Below are 25,985 nucleotides of genomic sequence, written 5' to 3'. Positions count from 1 at the left end.
TACCAGATTTTGAACGATACTGCAAATCAACTGGTTTCATTAATTTTTTTAATATTCTCGACAGTGTGGATCTACTTATAGGAGGGAGCTGGGGATTTAATTCGTTGAAAAGAATGACAGTTAATATTGATACTTGTATTCGTTCTTTTTCTGGTAAGTTTGCTTACTAGATTATACTTAACTACTTTTTAAAGCACGTGCATCATTCATTAAACTTAAAAAGTTTCTTTGTTGTCGGTATATAAGGTTAGAACTATGCCTGAGAATGCTTCGATGTTACGTGTTCTCTACTCTTCTTTATGGCTTGGAAGCGTGGACACTAAAACAAGTCCATCTGAATAAGTTGGCCGCCTTTAAATTTTGGTGATACAGAAGAATCCTACGAATATGATGGATTCAAAGAAAGTCAAACGTGGAAGTAACTAGAAGGATAGAAAATGAGGCGGAAATAATATTAACTATCAAAAGACGAAAACTTGAGTACTTAGGACATGTGATAAGAGAGCAACAATACGCATTATTACAACTTATTATGCAAGGCAAAATCCGAGGAAAGCGAAATGTGGGAAGACGAAGAATATCCTGGCTTAAGAACTTAAGGGAATGGTTTGAATGCAGTAGTGCAGAACTTTTTAGAGCGGCAGTCAACAGAGCCCGCATAGCCATGATGATTTCCAACCTTCAATAGAAGATGGAACTTAAAGAAGAAGAAGAAGACTTTTTAAAGTATGTAGGAATCTAATTTCAAATATGTATGACTTTTGACAGTTTGTACCTATGGTGCTATTTCCTATTTTAACCCTAAAAGGACCAAGTGTGGGTTAAAAAGTATTCACAGCATTGCATTACATCCGATTGTATAATTCCTTTTTTCATAAAAATCCCAAATTTACTCCGGAAATACTGAAAAATATTGTGCGGCATACCAATAAAGAAGCTAAGCGTACCAACGTGTCATAAACAGATGATAACGAGATTTTAGCTATACTTGGTATTTTCATTTTGATTGGAGCTAATGAGTACACCAAATTAGATTATCACGATTTGTGGTCTCAAAAATTCAGCAGATCATCTTATATTGCCCCGATTGGTCGAAACAGATTCCGAGAAGTGACAAAAATTTTAAGATATAACCACAAAAGCTGAGAGGAAACAGGTAGACAAATTTGCACCCTTGCACGTAAAATGTTTAATTTGCTGAACGGTACATTTTTGAGATATTTTACACCAGGTATGAACGTCGTAACAGACGAAATGTTATCTTTATTTCGAGGCAGATGCCCGTTCAAAGTTTTCATGAAAAAAAAAGCCTGGTAAATATGGCGTTCTCATACAAATACTTGCAGATTGTTTAACTCGTTACTGTTTTGTGTATGGAGCTTTATGCAGAAAATATGAAGGCAGCACACTAGCATCTATGGGTCCACGGGAAATAGTAAAAAGATGGCTGTCTCCGGTTCGAAACTCTGGACGTAACACACTACACTTCTGTGGAGGTTGCAGATCTCCACAAAGACTTTGGTTTGACTTTATTTGGCAATCTCCAACAAAATCGCAGACGTATACCAGAAAACGAAAGGAAAGTAGTTGTATATAATTATGTTTGCATTTTCAGATCCAAGTCTGGAAACCCACCAGTTACTCTTCGTACTTATGCAACACGTCAGAAGCCTACAAAGATGCTTCTCTTTCTATCAACCCAGCATTCTGATGATGTAAGCGGTGAATACAAAAATAAATCAGATATCAATATTTTTTATAATGAGACTAAAGGAGGTGTTTATACTCTAGACCAGATGGCGAGAAAATATACGTCGAAGCGATCGACGCGAAGATGGCCACTCTCATTTTTTTTTCACTCGGATATATCAATGCGTACTCCCTATTTATTCTCAATTTTTCAATAGTAATTTCAATAGTAATACAATTTGTAATAGTAAAAGTAATCGTCGTCATTTGTTTCAGTCAGAATTAGGACTTGTCATGGAAAATATACTCGAATGCAAATAAGTTGACAAAAACAACCATAGTTTTCTAACAAAAGGTTGGTACCGTAAGGGTTAATGCCTACTACTAAAATGCATTTGTTTAACATTGCACTTTGAATAAATTCTCTTCAATTATTTAATGAATTATTCATTATTCTATATCATGACTATGTCACGTATATAGCATTTTTTAAAAGTAGAAGAAAAAATCTTTTCGGTGTTATATCAGTCAACTTACTTTGCCATTAAAAAACGGGATGGCGACGATACAATATTATTATGTTTATTGAAATATGTATAGTTTTTTTTTTAATTTGGCTGCTCCATTTAATCTAATAATCTAGTATTATTTTTTAATACATTATGTTTATTGTGAGAGAGAGAAAACTGACGCAAAGCAGTCCCTGCATCTCTTTGAAATTTGCCAGGCTTATCGACCACGTGACCTAAATGACTAATGAAAAGGTCACGTATTCAATAAGCCCGGTAAATTAGATGGATATGCAGGGACTGCTTTGCGTCAGTTTTGTCTGTCGCACTGGGGAAACGCGACTGTTTTGCAGCAGTCACTCTATCTTGATTATATGTCAAGATTTTTGGTAACGCCACTGATTCGTTAGGTTAGGCATTACTCTTCGAAGAAATTCGCGCTACTGCATTTGAAACCTGCAATAAGTCCAATAATGTCCGATCTATATAAAACACACTGTATATGGCAAACACTATTTTATCGACTGAATATATTTAAGCCCATAGCATTAACACGGGAGCTTAACTACAAAAAGGTGTGCAAAAAAATTCATGTAAAGTGACCGCACTTCTTTTATTTGCTTCTTAATCGATAATAATTGACTAGTTTAACCTACCATAAAATGTCTTTACTTACCATCGATGTGTTCTCCGTTATTATGACACAAAAAGTGCAAGATTTCATTGAAGCTGTCATATATAAATTGTTCAAAAAACTTTTCCTTTTGAGGCAGACAAGGTCTCATGTCTTTCGCTAGTTCCTTCATCCTGGTTTTTAGAATGTCACGTTCTCTATCACAAAATATTTTCTTCTCTCCTGGGATAAACTTGAAGGTGTATTTCAAGTACCTCTTGAATTCGACGCTATTCGAATAAAGTTTGTCGAAGGCCAGAGTTTGTTTTGTTTCGTTGTTACATTTATTGAACCAATGATCAGCTAATTTGTTGTAAGGGTCCGTTACTTGGGCAGTACTTAAGGCTGTAACAAAAATGAAGTATTAAAAATTAATACCATAAAATATAATTTATAAATAATTAAGATTAAACATTTTTTGTATATATCTATTGGACATAGATTTTTCTATAAAAAGTTGCTCTCATTCTAAACAATTAAATATACTGTTCCCATGTCTACTTTTCATTAAGTCTTAAATTCAATGTAAACAACTACATACGAGGATTGTATATTTATTTGATAACTATGTGGTCTAACACGGTGTAACAGAGGACGCAATTTTTCCAACGAAGCAAGATATTGGTGAGACACAAAGTCATGGTTTTGTTTATTCAAAAACCAGAAATATATTAGTTTTAAGATTAAGAACTGAACTGAACAACTTGAGTCAAAACTACTGACCAGATATGATTAAAAAAAGCTCACATCGTAGTGGATGATAGATAGCAGACGTAATCGGTATATCAATTAACAATGTGCACATAGGTACTTTTGATTAAAGAGCGATGGGTGCCGAGACTGGAAACACCGGGATAAACACCGCTTTGACAGAGCGCAGAGCAAAGAAAGATCAAGAAAAAATATAATAAGGTGTACAAGTAGTGTCGTAAACCATACTGGTTATCATAGAAATTCTGCGAGCTTGACTGGCTCATTACACATTACCTATGTTTCTCACCCAGGCTATCTTTCTTGTTTCATTATTAGAAAGCTAATAAACGGATGTAGAATTCGTTGCGAGAGCTACGGACCGGAGTCGAAATTGTAAATAGAACCGATGCTTTCCATATGAGGTAATAGACGAGCGGCTCATTACGAGTCTGACACTTGTTTAGTACCTCATATTGTAACGATCCAAAGTACCTATTTTTTTAAATTCTATTTAATTCAGAACGCAATACTTTTTATGCGTCCCTATATAACTGAATTGCGTTTTACATCAGGTAAACATTAATTTTTTTTGCTAAATCGTCTATTCTTGAGAGATGACGCAATCGACGATTGTCGACATAGATAAGCTTGCTTCGTAAAAAACAACGCGCCATTCCATTTCTTACCACACAGTGAATTACGTGTTGTTCTTCCCGAAAATGTCCGTGAGGTAAGCGTTATAATTTTTGTATAAGCTATTGTTACAAACATGCTCTCGGCATGGCCCAGGTAACGGTTGCATTGCATCTCTAATACCCTTCCAGAAGCTTCTCCGTGTATCGTGTGCGAGAGAGAATAACCGGTCACGTAGGCGAACTAGAGGTGGGACAACGCCAGAATATTCTCGAACGTAGTAACTATAGTATATATATAGGTAACAATGTTAGAAGTAAGTTAGTTGTTAAGATACTACCGAACTGTAAAGTTATAAATAAATATGTTTATATAAATTCGAACCGCTCGTTTTATTTAATCTCGCTACAGTTGGTGTCCGGTGTGAGATTTGCAAATAAATTCAGCAGTGATTTTTGAAAAAGACTTTTGAACTTTTGAAAAGTATTGTTCGTCGGGAAAATTCGCGTAGTTCGGTAGTGACCTTTGTACGAAAGAACATTTAAAAAAGTACGTGTGTGCCTGACCAAAGATGCTGCTAGTAGAACTTTCGGTAAAACAGTTGCGTGAGCAACTGGAAGAACGCGATGAAGACTGCAGCGGGTCCAAGAAGATACTCCAAGAACGACTGAAGACTGTTCTCAACAAGAATGGAGAAGACCCAGAGACATTCCAGTTCCAGTCAGCAGACGAAGCCGTTTTAACTAAAATAATTGATGGAAAATTCGAGAATGTTTCCAAAAGATTCGATGAAACGTCGCAAATGATAGAAGAAACTTCTAAAAAAACTGATGATAAATTCGAGACTGTTTCCAAAAGATTCGATGAAACGTCTCAAATGATAGAAGAAACTTCTAAAAAAATTGAAGAAACTTCTAAAAAAAATGATGATAAATTAGAGAACGTTTCCAAAAGATTCGATGAGAAATTCGAAAATGTATCTCGAAGATTCGACGAGAAATTTGAAAATGTTTCTCAAATGATGGAAGAAACTTCTAAAAAGAACAATGAAAAATTTGAAGAAGTTTCTAAAACATTTGATAAAATACAGAAAAATGTAAACGACAAGATAGAAGACGTAGAAGAGAAGATCAAGCAATTAGAGACCATGATAACTAACACAAAAGTACTACCACCAGTTAATACAATAGCCTTAGATCCGGTAGTGAAAGAAGGATTATCCAGAGACGAAACGACACATAATATGAGATTCAAATTGCCACCATTTGATGGAAAGTCTTCTTGGTCCATATACCTTAGACAATTTGAAGCTATTGCGACAGCCAATCATTGGACAGAACAAGAAAAAGCTGTTTCCTTGACTGCTGCTTTACGAGGTGATGCTGCAGATATCCTAAGATCGATTCCTAAGGGTCAAGAAAAATGTTACCAGACCTTGTTCACTCGACTAGACAAACGTTACGGAGATGCCCATCTACAACAAGTCTACAAGGCGCAACTAAGAAGTAGAATTCAACGAGCAAGTGAAAATTTGCAAGAGTTTGAAGCAGATGTTGCTCGTATAGTGCGGTTGGCTTATCCGGAGGTACCAGACAACATTTTAGAAGAAATTGCTGTAGATACCTTCGTCAATGGGTTAAAAGAAAGTGAATTACAGAAAGCTTTACGACTAGCAAGACCAAAAGTTCTAGATGAAGCGCTCGCTATTGCCTTGGAACATGAAACAGCCAGTCAAACTTCACGGAGTCATCGAGTAAGAACCATTGAAGAAGGCGACGAACCAAACGATGAACGTCTGGAAGAAATGGTACGAAAAGTAGTTCGTAACACGATGCCGAAGAGACGCGAGCCCAGATGTTGGAATTGCGGTGACGTAGGTCATATTCGCCGTAATTGCAAGAAAATGATACAACAGTCGGAAAACTAGAACGGGTCGACAACAAGGGGCAACTGCCGACCTCGAGAAACACAGCCCCCATAGTAACTGTGAACATTACGTCCTCAGGTGGAATTCATAGCTTGTACATAGAGGGTCGTATCAATAATAAATGTAGATCGTTTTTGGTAGATACAGGTGCAACGAGAACTATTGCACGGCCAGAAGTAGTACGAGGCCATCTTAAATTATTGCCTGCAACAGTAAAGCTTAGAACAGCAACTGGTGAGATAATTAATACATATGGCGAGGCTAATATGTCAGTATCCATTGGCCAGACCACAGTGAAACATACAGTATTAATTGCAGAGATCTCCGATGAGTTCATATTGGGGATGGATTTACTAAGGAAAGTTGGGGCTGTATTGAATGTCAAAGATGGAGTTCTCGAGATCAGTGGTGAAGAGTTGCCGTTTCATGAAGACAAAGAAGACGTTATCAGCTTAATAACTACTTGTGACGTAACAATACCCGGTAATAGTGAGAAAATTTTGATGACCAGACCTGATGGTAACTGCCGAGAGGGAAGTTTAAGGATGGTCGAAGATGTGAATAATGCCGAGTTCCTAACGGCAAAAGCTTTGGTGAGAATTCGAGATGTCGTCCCTGTAAGAGTTATGAATTTAAAGGGAAATGCTATTAAGTTAAGTAAAAGAACTTTGATCGGACAGTGTGTTCCCGTGGCTTCGATTTGTTCCATGAATACTAATGAGAAACCGTCGAAATCTAAGTATCCAAAGGAGCTTGTTGAGACGATGATTAAAACGTGCCAAGACCTTGATGATGAACGAACAAAAAAAGTGAAGTCTATGCTGATAGAATTTCAAGATGTTTTTGCCATGGATAAGAAGGATAATGGCAAAACAAGCATAGTAAAGCATAAAATTAATACCGGAGACGCTCAGCCAATCAGACAACAACCTAGACGACTTCCATTTGCGAAAAGAGATGAAGCCGAAGACATCATCAAAGATATGAACAAACAAGGGGTAATTGAACCATCAAATAGTCCATGGACATCACCAGTAGTGCTAGTAAAGAAGAAAGATGGTTCAACACGTTTTTGTATTGACTACCGACAGCTCAATGCAGTAACTAAAAAAGATAGTTATCCTTTGCCCCGAATAGACGATACTTTGGATACACTTTCTGGTTCTCGTTGGTTCTCCACACTCGATCTGAAAAGTGGATATTGGCAAGTAGACATGGAGCCAGCTGATCGTGAAAAAACCGCATTCTCGATAGGATCAGGGCTTTGGCAGTTTACAGTTATGCCCTTTGGTTTATGTAATGCCCCGGCCACATTTGAAAGATTAATGGAGGCAGTTTTAAGAGGTCTAACATGGAAAACATGCCTGGTTTATTTGGATGATGTAATTGTGGTTGGAAGATCCTTCGATGAACATGCCAATAATCTGACAGAAGTCTTTCAACGATTGAGGGCAGCGAATTTAAAGTTAAGTCCAAAGAAATGTCACTTGTTTCGACGAGAAGTGAAGTACTTGGGACATATTGTAGCAAGTAATGGTGTAACAGCTGATCCTGAAAAACTTTCAGCAATTAAGGATTGGCCTGTACCAAGAGATAAACACGAAATTAGAAGTTTTCTTGGCCTATGTACATATTACCGACGTTTTGTTAAAGGATTTGCCAACATCTCCAAGCCATTAACAAAGTTGACAGAAGAAGGCAAAGAATATACATGGAGCGAAGAGTGTCAAAGAGCTTTCGAAAACTTACAAATGGCTCTAACCAGCGCACCGATTTTAAGCTACCCTAGACAGGCAGGAAAATTTGTGTTGGACACCGATGCAAGCAACAGTGCAATAGGAGCTGTTCTCTCACAAATCCAAGATGGACAGGAGAAAGTCATCGCTTACTTTAGCAAAGTCTTGTCAAAACCAGAAAGAAACTATTGCGTTACTAGGAGAGAATTGCTAGGCGTAGTAAAGGCTTGCGAGCATTTCCATAAATACTTGTATGGCAGAAAGTTTCTTCTTCGCACGGATCACGCTGCTCTAAAATGGCTTCTACAATTCCGTAATCCAGAGGGCCAGATGGCAAGATGGTTAGAACGATTGCAAGAATATGATTACGAGATCGAACACAGGGCTGGCAGAGTTCATTCAAATGCTGATGCCCTTTCGAGACGGCCGTGCAGTGCAAACTGTAATCACTGTCTTAAATTAGAAGAACGACTTTGCCCCGTGAGACGAACCACCGTCATTAATGATCAATGGCAGCCTCAACAGCTACAAGACGCTCAAGCAGATGATCCATGTATAAAAAGAGTATTGGATTGGATGCGTCGAAGTGAAAGACCTTCTTGGCAAGACATTAGTGCATGTAGTCCAGAAGTCAAGTGTTACTGGAGCCAATGGAATTGTCTAGTGCTGAAAGATGATCTTCTGTATAGAACCTTTGAGAACGATGATGGTACAGAAACTAAGCTTCAGTTGATTGTACCTAAAAGTAAAGTGTCAGAAGTATTGCGTCAGTTGCATGACGGTGCATCAGGTGGACACTTTGGTATCACGAAGACTCTGCAAAAGGTTCGAGAACGGTTCTATTGGGTGAACTGTAAAGATGATGTAAGAAGATGGTGCCGGAAATGTGAACTGTGTGCAACCAGTAATGGGCCAGCTGGTAAAAAGAGGGCACCCATGAGACAGTACAATGTTGGTAGTCCTATGGAAAGAGTAGCAATCGACATTGCAGGTCCACTTCCAGAGACAAATGATGGAAATAAATATATCCTGGTAGCCATGGATTATTTTACGAAATGGACTGAGGCCTATGCGATACCAAATCAAGAAGCTGCTACCGTTGCAGAGGTACTTGTTAAAGAATTCTTTAGCCGATTTGGTGTTCCTTTGGAGATCCACTCCGACCAAGGGCGAAACTTTGAGTCAACCCTATTCCAAAACGTTTGTAAATTGATTGGTGTCAATAAGACCAGAACGACACCCCTGCATCCTCAATCAGATGGAATGGTCGAGAGAATGAACCGAACAATGGGTAAACACCTGTCCAAAGTTGTATCAGAACATCAAAGAGATTGGGACCAGCACATTCATTTATTCCTAATGGCCTACCGCTCGGCCGTGAATGAAACTACAGGCCAGACTCCAACCTGTCTGATGTTAGGTCGTGAAGTTCGTTTACCCTGCGACCTAGAGTTTGGCTGCAGACCTTCCGAAGAACATGTTGCAAGCGAAGATTATGTCGACCGCCTGAAGTTAAGAATGAACAACATTCATGAACTTGCCCGACAACACATCCAGATAGCCAGTGACAGAATGAAAGATCAATATGATTCTCGATGCAAGAGTAAAAGCTATGAAGTAGGTGATCTTGTTTGGCTTTATAATCCACAACGTCGTCGAGGCTTGTCTCCCAAACTGCAAAGACAATGGGAAGGTCCATATGAAATTAAAAAGAAAATAAATGACGTAATATACCGAATTAAGAAGTTGCCGAAAGGTAAACCAAAAGTAGTTCACATAAATCGTCTTGCACCATATGCTGGCTCAAATGAAACAGAAGAAGCACGAACCCTTCAACATGAGAGCAAAGATGACCGGCGACCAAGCTTTAATGAATTTATGTCAAATTACGCAGAGAGAAAGAGTGCTAGATTCGGCGTGACCACAGAAGTTCAGCAGGATCTTTTTAGTGTTCCGCATAACGTCTCTCTAGCCCACTGTGTTGCCCAAGATCTTGAGATGACTAAAGGAATCTCATCCGTATTTTATAAGAAATTCGGTCGTTTGGACGAGTTAAAAAACCAGCAGCCTAAAGTTGGAAGAGTACTGAGATTAGAAGATGGTTCTCGATCTTTGTTGTATATGGTGACTAGGAGGTCGTATACAGACAGGGCAAGCTACGAGGATATATGGCGTGCTCTAACTAATTTGAAGAAAATTGTGTGCAATTACGACATCAAGAATTTGGCCTTACCCAAGATAGGCCATGCACTAGATAATCTGGATTGGAAGATTGTCAGAAGCATGCTTGAAGTAATCTTCCGAGAAACCGGCGTACGAATTACTGTGTGTTGCATTAACCCGATGAGATCGTATCCTTCAAAGTCAGTAGACTGTTATTTCTTTCTAAAGGGTTCATGCAGAGCTGGAGAGTCCTGTAGATTCCGCCATCCTGTGCCTACATATAGAGTTGCTGATCGGGACGATCAGATTTAAGAGGGGAGCAGTGTTACAAACATGCTCTCGGCATGGCCCAGGTAACGGTTGCATTGCATCTCTAATACCCTTCCAGAAGCTTCTCCGTGTATCGAGTGCGAGAGAGAATAACCGGTCACGTAGGCGAACTAGAGGTGGGACAACGCCAGAATATTCTCGAACGTAGTAACTGTAGTATATATATAGGTAACAATGTTAGAAGTAAGTTAGTTGTTAAGATACTACCGAACTGTAAAGTTATAAATAAATATGTTTATATAAATTCGAACCGCTCGTTTTATTTAATCTCGCTACACTATGTTCTACCGGTGTTACTATTAACAGCTTCTTCTCTTACTTTTTTATAGAAGAAAAAAGAATAGTAATTTTTTTTCTGTCTTGGAATAAAAATAAGCAGTTGCTACTACCAGTTGCTACCTAAAGGCCCTTATAGAGGCCACGCCCAGGACCAGCAGGGCCAGTTTGGAAGTTTTACGTTTCCATGAAGTGAATTCTGTTTTTAATTATAAAAACAGTATGTAAAGGGTCTTTACCCATGTATTTACTGGTTTCACACATGTATATCTAGTAAGGGAACTGATGAATATCCATTCTGAAAACGTTCTGCGATGTAGCTTAAAAGGGTTATTTTAAATAAATATACCTTTTATAGAGAATTTACAATTAAAATTTTTGTGATTTATGGTAATCCACCAACTACAGGGTGGAAGGGGGGGGGGGTAATTTTATTGGAATCTATTAACGCTAAAGCAACAGCAACAGATATACCAACTTCCATCATCAAATTGATTCAATCCATGCTCAGTACTGGGAATATAATTACCCACCTTTTCTACCTAACTTTCAGAAATTAACAATTCAACCTGCGACTATGAATGAAACAACACTAGCAGTCTCGGAAGAGGCTAAGTATTTTAAGTTATCGTTGATAGAAAAATTACATAAAATGAGCACCTCGACAATATTCTCACTAAAGCAACAAGGGATCTATGGCTGTGTCGTAGGCTTTGTGGTGAACATGTGGACTGAAACCTAAAATGATCTAATTGTCATATATATCCGTCGTTAGACCTATAATTACTTTTATTGCGCTGGTTTAACATCAAAACACTGCAACAAAAGGCAATATCATAGTTGCAAAAAGTGCACGGATTCGCATGTTTAAAGTGCAATGAGATCGTGTCCCACTATAGCTTTAAAGCAAATGCTTGAGCTTAACCCACTACAGACATGTATGCGGATAGCTCTAATACGGACTTGGCATCTAAAAACTGGCAATCTGACCATATACCTAGAGATTTAAAGAACAGCACAATACAAGAATATTATCTTATATGGCATTAAACCAACATTGATTGTAACGAAAATTACATTTTATATTTATTTTGTCCAATAATAATGACAACAATGTCAAGAAGAAAAGTGCTTGCCAATAAGTGCTATTATGGCTTGAGGAAACAGATGGCCCCAAAACTACCCAGAAAAATTAAAGTTACCATATATAAAACACTAATAAGACCAGTGTTAACATACGGGTCAGAAACGTGGTCACTTACACAGAACGACCAAGAATTGCTTAAACGTTTCGAGAGAAAAATTCTAAGGAAAATATATGGAGGGAGGAGTCCAAGATCAGGGTTTGTGGCGTAGGCGCTACAACTTTGAGTTATACAGAAGTTTTGGGGAACCTGACGTTGTAAAATGTATTAAATTAATACGCCTTCCATGGATCTTCTTCTTCTTAAAGTGCCTATCCGTTCCGGATGTTGGCGATCATCACGGCTATCTTTACTTTATTTATTGCAGCGCAGAACAGTTCAGTGGTAGTCGTGTTATACCACTTTCGTAAATTTTGAAGCCAGGAAATGCGTCTTCTTCCCGGTCCTCTCCATGGATATGACATGTAATTAGGCGAGATGAAGATGCAACGATCAGAAAAATTTTCGACCGAAGAAGACCAGTGGGAAAACCAGCCAGAGGAAGACCAAAACTTAGGTATCAAGATAACATATAGGATGATCTAAAATCCATCGGAGTTAAAGCTTTGGCTCATAACGAGCTGTAATGCCACTGATGATGATGATATTATTATCATAATAAACATTTATGTGAGTGTTAGTTAACATAAAACCAACTCGCACAAATTATAAAAGGTGTCCTCAAGTATTATACTGATGTCATAAACACAGGAGGGAGCAGGAATATGGGTTACTTACTAGCCCTAATATGAAACTGCCAATAGCTCTCAGAAATACTGCTATATTTCAAACAAAACTCAAGATTGCTTGGAAAAACGCATTAAAAGCCAAAATATTGATTGCCTCAGATAGCCAAACTGCACTAAAGACACTAAAGTGTCTTTAGTGCTCTTATGAGCTCGTCCGCACAGTCCATTAAGCAACTGACGAAGCACAAGAAAATAACTTTGTTATGGGTGCCACAGCATAAAGGAATTATTGGTAATGTAATTTCTGGTAGTCTTGTTAAAGAAGGATTTAATCCTCGTTTAAACGAACTAGAGCCATTCTGCGATATACCAAAAAGTCGTATGGTGAAGTCGTTTACTAGTGGTAATGGTCGTTATAAACTTCTTCTCACTACGCAAAAATACTCAGAACCTTAAACAACAACTCCAGAGCAATCACAGGTGATTTAATTTAACTCTGTTATCATCTCTATAAAATGCAGACTCTTCGACAATGTAGTCGAAACGGCCGAACATATTGTCTGTGAGAGTAAGGAAATTGTTCCCAACGACTTGGATCTTGGAAATTTACAAATGTTCGTTTGAACATCCTGATTTTTAAAAGTTTAAAATCATATATTGAAACTTTCTTTCGACCAATCCATCCCTGTCCCTTAACTTTTCCTTGCATTATAAGGCGAAGTAAATGCTATTTGGGTCCTCTAATTATATGGCCGAAGTATTTGGTTTTTCCCCTTTTTACGATGTTTATGAACAGACGTTCTGAATTCATCATTTTAAGAACATCTTCATTGGAAGTGTGCGAAACCCATGATATTTTTAGGATCCGTCAATAGCACCGCAATTTAAATGCTTCTAATTTGTTAAGCATTGTGGTTTTCTAATTTGTTAAGCATTGAGAGAGATGTTCGATAATAATGATTCAACGGATCAGTTTGATTTGCTCATTATTGACATATTTAATGCGTGTATAATTCATCTACATATCATGAGTTTTAATTATTTGATAAAATTTAATTTAATATGTCTATTTTTTGTAATAAATATTAATCGTTGTATATAGGATAAATAATGTATTTGCGGTTACACGTAATTTAATAAAACAATGATCAAGTATAATAGTTGTGTATTCATTGAAGTCTCAATACTAAATTCTGCAACATATAAATTGCAACATAAAGTGGTCGGGAATCCGGTGAATCGTGAACACCGACGAGACAATTTAGTGACGTCACTGACGTCAGACGAAATCTATTCCTTCTCTCTCTCTCTCTCTTGTTGCGAATTTCGAAATGATTCACAAAGCCCCAAAAAGTAACAAACAACTCAAGAACCTAATCGATTTTCGTATTTTGGATGATTCACAAGCTTTGAAGGAAAATAGACAACATCATTCGCGTTATCTAACCTTTTATAAACATAGATAAGGACAATACTAACAAACATGTATAAATGTTGTTTTTTTGTCCTTGAAAATAAGTTTTATTAATTGATTGTTAAGCGCTATATAAGTTGACCTTAACCTTACATTGATTCTATGTATGTATGTTTGCACAAATTACACAAATTTGAACTAAATTCTTACACAATATAACAGTTAAGATGACTTTTTCCTCTGGTTTTTCTAGATATTTTGGACGAATTTATGCATAACATAATTTATAGTTAATAGTAATTTATAGTAATATTATAGTTCGTCAAGTAATATCAAACTTTTTCTATCATTAATTAACTGCCCAAACCAAATTTATTATGTTGGTTTTGTTTTTTAGAGTAGTTTCTAGTACTTAGTTCACCCTGAATAGATCAATTGATATTGGGACGCAAAATATTGTAAAATATAAAGTTTGTTACTTAGTAACAAAACAAAATTTATTTTTGAATTATCGACGACATAATCTTCATTTAAACTTTTCCCAAATTCTGACTAGGATTTTTGTTTAGCATCTTTTACTGCCTTTGGCAATTTTGTATTATTGTTATCCAGTTCGTTGACTCTTGGATCCTTTGTTTGTATCGTTTCGATGTTTCTTTTTTTATCAGTGATAGCCACTTTTACTGGGTCTGTCCACCATTTGTTTCGTTTTTGGTTTTTCTTTATGCTCGTTTTTAATTCCACGGGAATCTTTTGCTGATTCGTATATTACTTCGTTTAATGTTTTCCATTTTTCATCTAGTGAGCCCTCTTATTAATCTTTTCGTATTTCTGTAATGTCTTATTTATTTTATTTTGGTAGATTCTTATTTTGTTTATATTTAGTTTCCTTGTGTTTATTCTGTTATGCTGTATAGCTTTTAACTCGATATCTGGTATTTATTTTATTTCTACTAGTCTATATTGTATGTTTAGTTTGGACGTGCTAACTCCGGGATTAAAATTACCAATTTGGTTAATCTTCTACCTGAAGAATACATCAATTCGTGAACGTGTACGAACTCATCACTATATAGCCCCCCATAAAATTATTAGACCCTCGGAGATATAGTAAACTGATAACCGGCATCCTTTGGAGATTGGTAAACTCATCACCGCAGATAGGTAAACTCACCACCGGGATTTTTGCCTGGTTTCTAATGCGAAAGATTGCCTCTTACACTTTTCGTTTATGTGGTAATTTAATAAATTCAGAAATTATTTTAAGCAAGTTGCTTTAAAATTTAACTGAGATATTGATATGTCTCACAGTGTGGCCTATTAGGCATATCTGCCAATCTAAATGCTTTTGAGAAAATTTAGTTGCATAGGATTTCGATAGTGAACTTTAAAATGCAAATATTTGTCAACATGTGCTATTTTTGTTTATATCGGAAGTAGTCCCCAACTTCGTTATTTGATTTTCATTGCATTTCTATATTCCTCATCGAATTCTCGAGATAATTTGTTGAGCATACATTCGGTCTAAGTCTTACCGTTTTGGTGTTATTTGACTTTCTTGAAAATAATAGGCGATTTTGGACAGTTAGTAAATATAAAATATTTAAAAAATAGGAAAAGCTAAAACCTTGAGTGTGCTATTAGTGCATAGAAGTCGAAGGAAACTTAATTTTCTACACTTAATTACGCTGATTTTTTTCTGTTTGATCAGGATGATGCGCGAAAACCAGTGCGAAACAACTAAACAAAAACGGTATAAAATTTCTACTCACCAGTTTTATGACATTTAGCCTTACACCCTTTCGTCGCACAAGTCCACAAAAGCAATTCGATTTTTTTAGAATCTTTCGCAATTGAAATTTGAAATTATTGATAATCATCATTGTTTGTCCGCGTTGGCTCAGAACGTAATCAATTAGCAGTTCACTATTCATGTTGAAGGAACAAGGGCAAATGAAGAGAAATTTTTCTTTTCGCGTGATTTTAGGTGGCTATCAATAGAATTTTGTGGATTTCCCAAATAAAAACCAATAAATTGCAGTTGCATTTGAAACATCTGAATTTGGATTATTCTGTGAAATTACAAAAAACTAGCCATTTGCAAGGATTTTATGGTCTATACCTGATCCGGGGTACAGGTAGGCCAGTGAGCAGTTTACCAATCTCTTAGGGTCTATTTTGAAAACCCTACTTTTATGGCGGTGATGAGTTTGTACTATGTACGAGGGTATTTATGGTAATTGGTGATGAGTTTACAATTCGTTCTCTAGAATAGCAGGTAAATAAAAATAGATTCATGAACTCGCCCTCGTAAAATTAGGAATAAGTATTAAAGTATCATGTCACCATTATGATTTTAATATAAAAATAAAATTAAAATATTGTTTCTCGTATGTGGTATTGCCACGAGTTCTATTTTACGAATTCATCAATATTTTACAAAACCAAGTACACTCATCAATTCTATGTTGAAAAGTATACAGAAAATAATCAACAGTATACAAAAAATATTAACTATATTATTAATAATATACCTATATACACAACGGGTATTTTAACCTTTTTAAAAATATGCTATACATTTTACAAAATCAAATCTTGAAATAGATATATTTTTATATTCGTCTATTTTTTTAACTATAATATACTGCTTACGTCTTTGCTTTGTTGGTTAACTAGTATTATTGAATTTTTATACAAAAACATTTGCATTTTGATATAGTGTCTGTTTGAAATTGTCTTGAAACTTCAAGAAAATGAAAAATTCACGGATGTGCCGAACAGCAATTGGCATTAAATTTAGCATTCTAAAGAAAGACAAGATCCACATGCATTTATGCTTCTTTCTATACTATTGCTGAGTTCAGCCCATAAACAAGGCGGAAATACGGCATCTTCAGAAATAAATGTCCACCAAATAGTCAGCAAACAATAATTGTAGACGTTCGTTTTCGGGTTGTATTTCCGAAAAATCGAAAGCAAAACAGTCACCTACTTCCGATGCATTCAAGAATGGGAAACCAAATATATATAGTAGCCATTTTCCAATTTCACTGTTTTCGTGCCTGTAATCAGGAACGAGGACCAGATTTTGAATTCTGCGGAACCATATTTGTGCCAAATAAAATCTACAGCCACCTATTTACTGCAATCGTCAGAGACGAAAATGCCACTGCTGAACCTCTAAAAATCGTACGAACATGATGATTGTGATGCCTCTTATGTAGGTAGAACCATTAGAAAATTATCTACTAAAACTTTTAGAATTTCACAACATTTACGTCCACTTCAGTTGCTTTCAAACTAACACCCCAATTATTATAGACAGGTTTAAGTGTGAGATCTGGATTATGCAATCTAGTTAAAATACTCTATATGTCATATTTCATCAGTTGATTTCCTAGAGTAGTGTCAGTGGGACCTTTGGTCAATGCTTAGTTACATATAATTTTGAAATGTGCAGATCACACCTACATGATTGTGACTGCCCATCCAGCTGTCATATGTCACATGTCACCTAAACATTTCCGTTAATACTGGGAGCCATTCTTCTCCTGATGCTGATCAGAATGTAGATTCGACTTTTTAAATAATTTTAAACTGTTTGTCCTTGTTTAGTGTAGTGTTATGTTTAACTTTATGTTATGTGTATGACATTCTGCAATTGTTGGATAGCCCAAAATTGACGAAGTAAGTCTAAAACGTTAGTCACAAAAATTTTTTTATCATCCATTAACATCGAATTTTTATCGAGGTTAATCAATTTCTTCATTAAAAAAAAAACGTTTTTTGGCTTATTTCAGATGCCCCTGAAGATGCTCTAGGGAGCGAAAGTTGGCAAGATTTAATTAATAAAACTGTGCTCGATATCTGCGTTTATTTATCAAAGTTCATTTATTCGATCAGTCAACCTTATATCAATACAATATATCCCTTTCATTGACTGGACACTATGAAGTTTCAATTACTATAACCTTATTTTAGAACCTAACCTTCCAAATCAATAGCATAAAATTCTAGTTTTGAGTTTTGGCAACAAATAGTTTTCTAGCTCTTGGGAATGTTATGTAATCTATGATGCTTCTTGCTCCTCTTTTCTCGGCTCTGAAGGTAAATCGTTAATTTATTTCTTGTTCCACAGACTGTTTCCGATTTTCATATTATTGACAAAACAGAATTGAATCATTCTATGTTTCTATGTCTATCTCCGTTTCTATGTCTTTCCATTTCTCCGTAGTCTTCCATGCCTCCCTATCCTCCGTCTATATCATTTCGTATTCTAGAATTCCAGTCTCCGGTTATTAATACTCTTTGATTTTTTTCTCTAATTGTATCTAGTGTGTTTTGTAATTGTAATAAACTCTAAACTCAAATGCTGCAAAATATTTGGATATATTGTTAAAGTAAAGCGAGCTCAAGTCAAAAAGAAAAACAGAAGAACTGGGGTTAAATTGCAGAAAAATGTATTACTTAATTGCACGAGATTCCACTCAGTCTCTAAAAAACAAGCTGTTACTGTTTGGGCATGGTCTATTGGATTGTCAAACTGAGTCATAAAGATGTAATAATTAAGTGCAAAACAAAGCATTGAGGTTTTTACAAATAGGTTGGTATTCAGTATTTATAGTCATTACATGTTGTTTGATCAAAACATAATAATGACATTGTGTTCGAAACCGCAGTGTTTATTTCAATCAAATAGAAAATCTAAGTGTCTACAATTTTTGAAAATATGTTTTTGACAGTATTTACTATCAAATAAAACAGGCTGAACACAAAAATTTAGCACCCTATACATTTTTTTGTTTAATTTATTAATAATGACGAATAACGACTAGCAAACACGCAACAACTCTAAAAACACCTTCATTCTTGTGACGTTGGTTGACGTCACGCTTGCTTTCCCTACTCAAATGTTAATTTTTATGATTCATTACAGTAATTCTGCATGACACAGGTTTTAAGATTGTGAAATCGGTCATTACCATTACTACGGAATGACCATTGCTCGAATTATATTTTTATTTAATTATATATTGATTAACGAAGACTTACGATAATTGCTGATATACCTATTCTCCGTTCACAAATTGTTGATAGCACGAAATGTGCCTCAAACTCATAAAACGGTCATAAATCATAGGCGTTCCTAAGGTGTTTATTCAATAAATAATAATATAATGTTTGAATACTGTTATATATAATATTAATAATATTTTAATACTAATATATTTAGCAAAAAAACAATTAAAACTTTCACGGCCAATGTTGGTTATTATATTATATTAATAAAAATAAGAATTTAACCATTAACAATTTTGTAAATAAGAATACCTTATCTCTTTGGATATTTCAATACTAATCTTCGCGTTTAATCACTTTACTAGAAAACCTGGAATTCATATCCGAAGGTACTATTCGTTAAGATAATTAGGATGGAATTCCCCAGATTTTTAATAATATAATGGGTATAAAGATGCCGGTTTTGGCCACGTGCCTCGTCTGTTCAGTTTATATTCGAAACTTAACTTGAAAGGGTGAAGTTATTACGAACGAAAACAATTTTTTTGTTTAGTACGTTTTTGATCGCATGTAATTTATGGCTCGTCGGTGTTTCCGCGACTACGGTAGTAATTAGCGTCTCGAATATTTCTTTTGCGAATTATATACAGTGCGTGGATGATTTTTTATTCCATATACCTACGAACATATACGTACCTTTCGCTCGTGCTCGTTTTGTTGGATTGTTTGTGATGGCTTCATCATCAACATCATCAAGTTTTACACCGGTACTGTTGCGTACAGTAAGTAAGTCTGTCTATTCACCAAGAGAGAAGACTATTGTCCTGAATGTTCACGATGCTCTGGTTTCTCAGAATCCCACAAACACTGTTCGCAACATAGTCAAAAGTTGTGCCAACATGACTGTCGTAGGAGAGTCAACTATATATAGGTTCCTATCAGAAAGAAAAAAACGTGGTATAGCTAACCCAAACACAAACGAACACTTAAAGAGAGGGAAAAAGCCTATTGAAATTGATGAATTTGCCAAAAATGGTATTCGAAGAAAAATTCATGGATTTTTTTTCAAAAAATAAATACCAAACCTAAATAAAATTTTACAAGAAGTTAGAGACGACCCGGATTTGCCTCATATCGGACGAACTAAATTGTGGCAAGTTTTATTAAAAGAATTAAATTTCCGGTGGGAGAAATCAGATCGAAAATCACTCTTGATTGACCGGGAGGAGATAATATGTTGGAGAAGAAATTATCTAAGATCCATACGAAAATTCCGGGTTGAAGGAAGGCCAATCTTCTACCAGGACGAAACGTGGGTAAACTCAGGTCATACTCTAAAAAAAATTTGGTCAGATAAAAATATATTAAGCTCCAGGCAAGCCTTTATGGAAGGTTGGTCTACTGGTATCTCCCCACCTTCTGGTAAAGGCAGTAGATTAATAATTTCTCACATTGGCAGTGAAAAAGGATTTGTTAAGCATGGTTTGTTGGAATTTCAGTCCAAAAGCACAAAAGACTATCACGAGGAGATGACAGCTGATGTTTTCGAAGAGTATTTTGAGCAGATGATTGAACACATACCACCAAATTCAATTATAGTATTAGATAATGCACCTTATCATTCACGACTAGTAGAAAGACTTCCAACGACTGCGTGGAAGAAACAGGATATTCTTGACTGGCTGCGGAATAAGTATCTGCCTTACGAAGATAGAATGGTAAAAGCAGAACTTTTAAAAATTGCCCGGCAACACAAATCTAAGTTCAAGAAATACGGAAAGGCGAAACATGCCAATCCTTAGACTTCCACCCTACCACTGCGAAATAAATCCAATTGAACTCATTTGGACACAAATGAAAAGTTATGTGGCTAGAAAAATTACGTCATATAAAATACAAGCTGTACGTGAATTGTTATATGAGTCTTTACAACATATTACAGAACAAAACTGGAAAGATGCAGTAAGACTTGTAATAGAAGAAGAACAAAAAATGTGGGATCTTGATAACATAATTGATGCGACCGTAGAGACACAACCGCTAATTATTAACCCTCAAGACGACTCGGATTCCGAAGTTGATCCTATTTATTTTGAATTTGAATAGTTTTCTAATCGTAATTATATACGGTAAGTAATAGTGGTTGTAATCGTAAGGTATTAAAGAAGAAAGGCGCAAAATGTCGCCTGTCAAAATGTTTAATGTGTTTTAAATGTATCCATTTTTTTTCAAATCCTGAGAAAACTAAAAAGCATTTTTGAAAAATTTAAAGGCAGAATGAAATATTTATTAGAATAAATAAAAAGTTTCTTTTGCTTGCATTGTAGAAGTTTTCAGGGAGTTTGTGCCCTCAGTAATAATGTAATCTTTCATTCTGCGTTTAAATTTTTCAAAAATATTTATTAGTTTTCTCCGGATTCGAAAATAATGGATACATCTAAAACACATTGGAAATTTTGCCAGGCGACATTTGGCGCCTTTCCCCTTAATTAAATAAATGTATCTTTTACAAATGGCAAGAAACTTTTTATTTTTGAATAAAATAAATAAGTTTTATTAAAACATACAATTTACATAAGTACAATTTAAAAAATATATTTATTTAGTTCAAATAAATGTTTCAATCATATACTCTACGACACTGGTCGGTCATCTCTAACCATTCAAAATACCCTCGTAATAGGATTATAAGGTATTGTATTCCTTCAGATACAAGGTGGGTTAGTCGAAAACATCTTAAACCGTCAGTTTCAGGTTGGTTTTTACTATTATATCGTATTACCTATCCTCTGTGTATTTCAGTTCTCTAATTAGGGTTAAATTTGTAGTGAGCTATCGACAAATTGTGAACCGATTATAAGTGTTGAATTTCTTGGAAAATTATGAAGGATTGTTGTGATACGTGCGAGGTAAGGAGGGTAAGAAAATTTTCATAAAAAAATAAAATAGTCTCTATGATAAGAAATGGGAATATTTTTTCTGAGAAAAGACATTTGATATAAAAAATATTTAGAAGGAAAATTGGAACATGACTTATTCAAATTTTAACTTTTAAAAATTTTAAAAAGAAATTGAAGAACATTTAGAGGAATCTTCTGTAATCTGTTTCTGTCTTCGAAAAGTTTGTCCCAAAAGGAAAAATTGAGTAAGACATAATATATATAAATTAGAGGACTTTGTGCTGGTATCTTTACCTTGAGATTATTACTTATTAAAAAAAGAACTGCAAGTAATTTAAAGAAATATTGATATTGTAAAAATACACACAAAGTTACATGTGGCGGATAGTGAACGAATCATATATGAAGGTTAACATTAAATAAGCATAACCTAAATCAGCTTAATCAAAATTGGACTATACAGCAAAATAAATGACAATGGAACGGTATAATCTAAATGGCAGACGAAAAGAAAAAAATTACCCACACTCCGGGGCACGCCTTAAATGGGGTGAGGTTGCGAAGAATATCCCGTTCACGCTTGCGGTTTGCCTACCATTGAGAATTTAGGTAAAATGCAGATATATGACAAGACAAAACGCATTACAACCTGGATGGCATGCAGCTTATGCATTCCAGGAAAATCAGCAAACACGGAAACTGAGATAACCAGAATGAAGAGAGATATACTGGGGCTGAGCTAAATAGCCCAGGAAAACAAAACCCAAAGAAGCTTGCATTTCATACTTCGGAGTAAAAAAAAGTAATAACTAAAAAAGGATACCAAATGGGAGAAAAACAATCTGCTATGAGGACGACATAAAACTGATCACTTAAAGTGAAGCAGGTTTACAACGTATACTGCACCAGTTTAATATAACCGCCAGAAAATTTAACATGTTAAATTAGAGCTGAAAGGTCAGATAAGAGAACAAGTGATGGAGTTTAAATATCTAGCTATCACACTACCTAGCTAAGGAAAGCACGAAACAGATGTGGAAGATCAAGTGAATATAGCAAACAGAGCCCTAGGTTGCCCAAATGAAACAATATGGGAAATAGAAATATTGAGAAAGAAATAAAAGGCAACATTTACAAAACAGTCATCAGACTAATAATGAGATACGCAGCAGAAACACGGTATGACACGGAGAGGACAAAAAGAATGCTAGAAACAGCAGAGATGAAGATGATGGTAAGAAAAAGTGATGGTAAGGTACTATAAGACGTAGCTAGAAGTACGTATGAATACGATGGAGAAGGTGGAGAACATCAGGGACTGGTCAAGAAATAAAAGAGTCAAATGGAATGATCATATAAGCCGAATGACAAAAAATATAGTAGAGACGGTTCCCCAACAGGAAGACGATCAGTGGGAAGACCACGAAAACGATGGAACGACAACTTAAAGAAGGCATATTGACAAGGATCTGACCCTGGGACAGCAAAATGGAACAACACGAAAGCATACAATAAACCCAACCAAATACAAGAAGTTCAATATAATCATTAGAAAAAGTACAGAGGAGCTAAAGAAAATTGGAAATCAATTATAGGAAATATACGACGTTCAAAAGAAAATAAAATAAATGACAGCAGATACAGAAAGAGACAACAAACAATATTGAGAAATATAAGATCGAAATATTTATAAGAACAGAGGACAAACTTACGAGATGGAAAGAATACATTGTGAATGACACAAAACATACCAGGACCCGAAGAAGACGAAATAAATTGAGAACATTTTAAAAGAAAAGCGGGAAATAGACCAGAGTTAAGAAAAATTTTGAACAGACCAACACCGAAAAAGAGAGTCAAGTTAATGATTAAAATGAAACTATCGATCCCACTAAGGCAGTCAGTCGTAAGGCTCTATTATTCAATTTCCTCTCACACATTAAATTTCTTGGTCCGAGCTGGTTTTACAATCCAAGGTTCAAGGTGTTTGGACTGGTTTTTATAGGATTACATAAAATTCAAAGGTTTTTTTAATACAAGAAGATATATTGATGATCTAAAGCAGCACGTAGGAACATAAATACGATGTTGTTCTAGTTTGATTTATAATAAAACTATTCTTTTAGGTAGCACAGAATCATATAAAAATTTAGGAATTTACAAATACCTTATTATTTTGGACACATTATCAGACGAATGGAAGGCATGGAGAGGTTGGTGGTTGAAGGCAAGGTAGATAGTAAAAGAACTCGAGGAAGATCGCCACTCCGATGGTCAGACCAAATAAAGTGCGCTACCGGTTACTCTCTGTCTGAGGCAGCACACCGTGCCCAGGAGAGAGAAAAATGGATAGCAACCATTCGTCAAATACCATAACGTCACCACATCCTTACGAAGGATAAAGTATAGAGGAGGAGGACAAATACCTTTCAAAGAGTGAAATGGAAGCTCTCAAATAATGTATCACATGCCATATATCTACTGTCATTCAAGAAATATATAGGTGATCATATTCTTAGCAGATGTAACTAAAAAAACAAATGAATTAATATCGTAATATAGAAAAAAAAAAAAAAACAATTAATTATCGCATTCATGTTTTCTTCACACCTTACCATTACTTATATTGAATTTTTACCTAATGTTCAAACAGTTTTAAATTAACCTAACTAATACAGTCAATAAAGTCATGATAAAAGGAACTCTTTCAAATCCATTTAACGTCAACAGCAGATTAGAACAGGGAGATCATTTGTCAACAGACTTATTCAACCTAGTACTAGGAAAAATAATTAGAGGAGCCAAGATCCAGACAAGCGGCACGATTCTTAACAAAAGACAACAATGTCTACGTTTCGCAGACGACTTGGTATTTCTGACACGTACAAGAATAGAACCCCGAAAATGTTTCCAAAATTTAAAGAAAAAGCTGTAACCGTTTCAAAAGATTTAAAAGAAACTCATTATATATTTCGATTATATTTTTTTTAATAAAACTAATAGCCCCATCTATCTGTCAAGTACCTACCTGTAGCCGACTCAAGGATTCTTCTGTAATTCCCAAATATATCCGGTAGATGAGCATATTTTTCAACTTGTCACTCACGCCCAATTTCCAGATTCAGGCGCCATGATAGCGCTTCGCTCTTTTCTGTTAAGACCGTCCAACCGTTAAGACGTGTTTCCAAAGTGGGTCTCAATTCAGAGGTGAGCTAATACATCCTTTTCTTGTCCATATTTCAGATAGATATTTATTTTTTTTAGACCCTTATTGGAGAGGCTATAATGCTGATATTATATTTCTAATACTCGTCGCAAGATAGTATTGCTATGGAATTATTCCAGATCATGGCCCAGTAGCAGTATCTTTTTATGGAATCCCTAACCCCTCTTATCTAGGATGGTGGTGATTTGATATAGTACGTAGCTGAATCAATTTGGTGACTGATTAAATAAGAAGAGAAACAGAGCAGATTAAGGTTGTACTAATTTTTATTATACCTACTTTCAAGACAACAGAAATGATTATGAACTCAAAAAAAATGAAAATATAGTGAAGTGTTCTAATTTAATTTAAAGGTTTATTTTCTTCATTGTTCCTAGTTGATAAATAACTATATTATTTTCAATGTAAACAAATTTCGAAATTTGGGGTTAATATATATATACATTCATTTTCTTTATAACCAATTCTTAATTTAATACGATACAAAGATTTTTTGTTTATGATAATGTTAACATAAAATAATATTTTGCAATCCCTTTGGGATAACGTAACTTTTAATGTTTTCTTTTTGTTCAATACTAAGAAATAGTAAAGAATAGTTTTCTTGTAAACTTTCAATAAATCTTAATTTTTTTTGCTCTTCCCCTTCGAGGATAAACCAGGGGTGGCGTCCAATAATAAATAATAATTTCATATTATCTAATTGTGCTTGAATTTAAAATACGATATAGTTTCTATAACCCCGCCCTATTCTCTTCGACAACGAGCGATTCTGGCCTTGTAATATTATTGTAGCACGGCAAGCGTTACAAAATGGCGCCCTCCGACGTGGGGCATGTATTAGATTTGCTCCATTTGTACCTTCGTTACAAAATGTCGCCCAGCGTGTGGGGCTTTTGAATATTCCTGTATCTTCAGAGT

The 25,985-nt window shown here is 35.4% G+C and overlaps 1 protein-coding gene across 1 annotated transcript in view; it reads right to left on the bottom strand.

Moving 5' to 3' along the window:
• Positions 1–25,985, bottom strand: part of LOC140434647 (uncharacterized) — a 147,433-nt gene that overhangs the window by 52,850 nt on the left and 68,598 nt on the right. The window contains exon 2 of the mRNA XM_072523060.1: positions 2,875–3,216. Within this exon, the coding sequence (XP_072379161.1) occupies positions 2,875–3,216 (342 nt within the window). The remainder of the gene's footprint in view (positions 1–2,874; positions 3,217–25,985) is intronic.

Source organism: Diabrotica undecimpunctata, chromosome 2, assembly GCF_040954645.1.
Source record: "Diabrotica undecimpunctata isolate CICGRU chromosome 2, icDiaUnde3, whole genome shotgun sequence".
Taxonomy (NCBI): Eukaryota; Metazoa; Arthropoda; class Insecta; order Coleoptera; family Chrysomelidae; genus Diabrotica; species Diabrotica undecimpunctata.
Note: the sequence above shows the minus strand (reverse complement) of the source record. Positions and strands in the feature narration are given on the sequence as shown.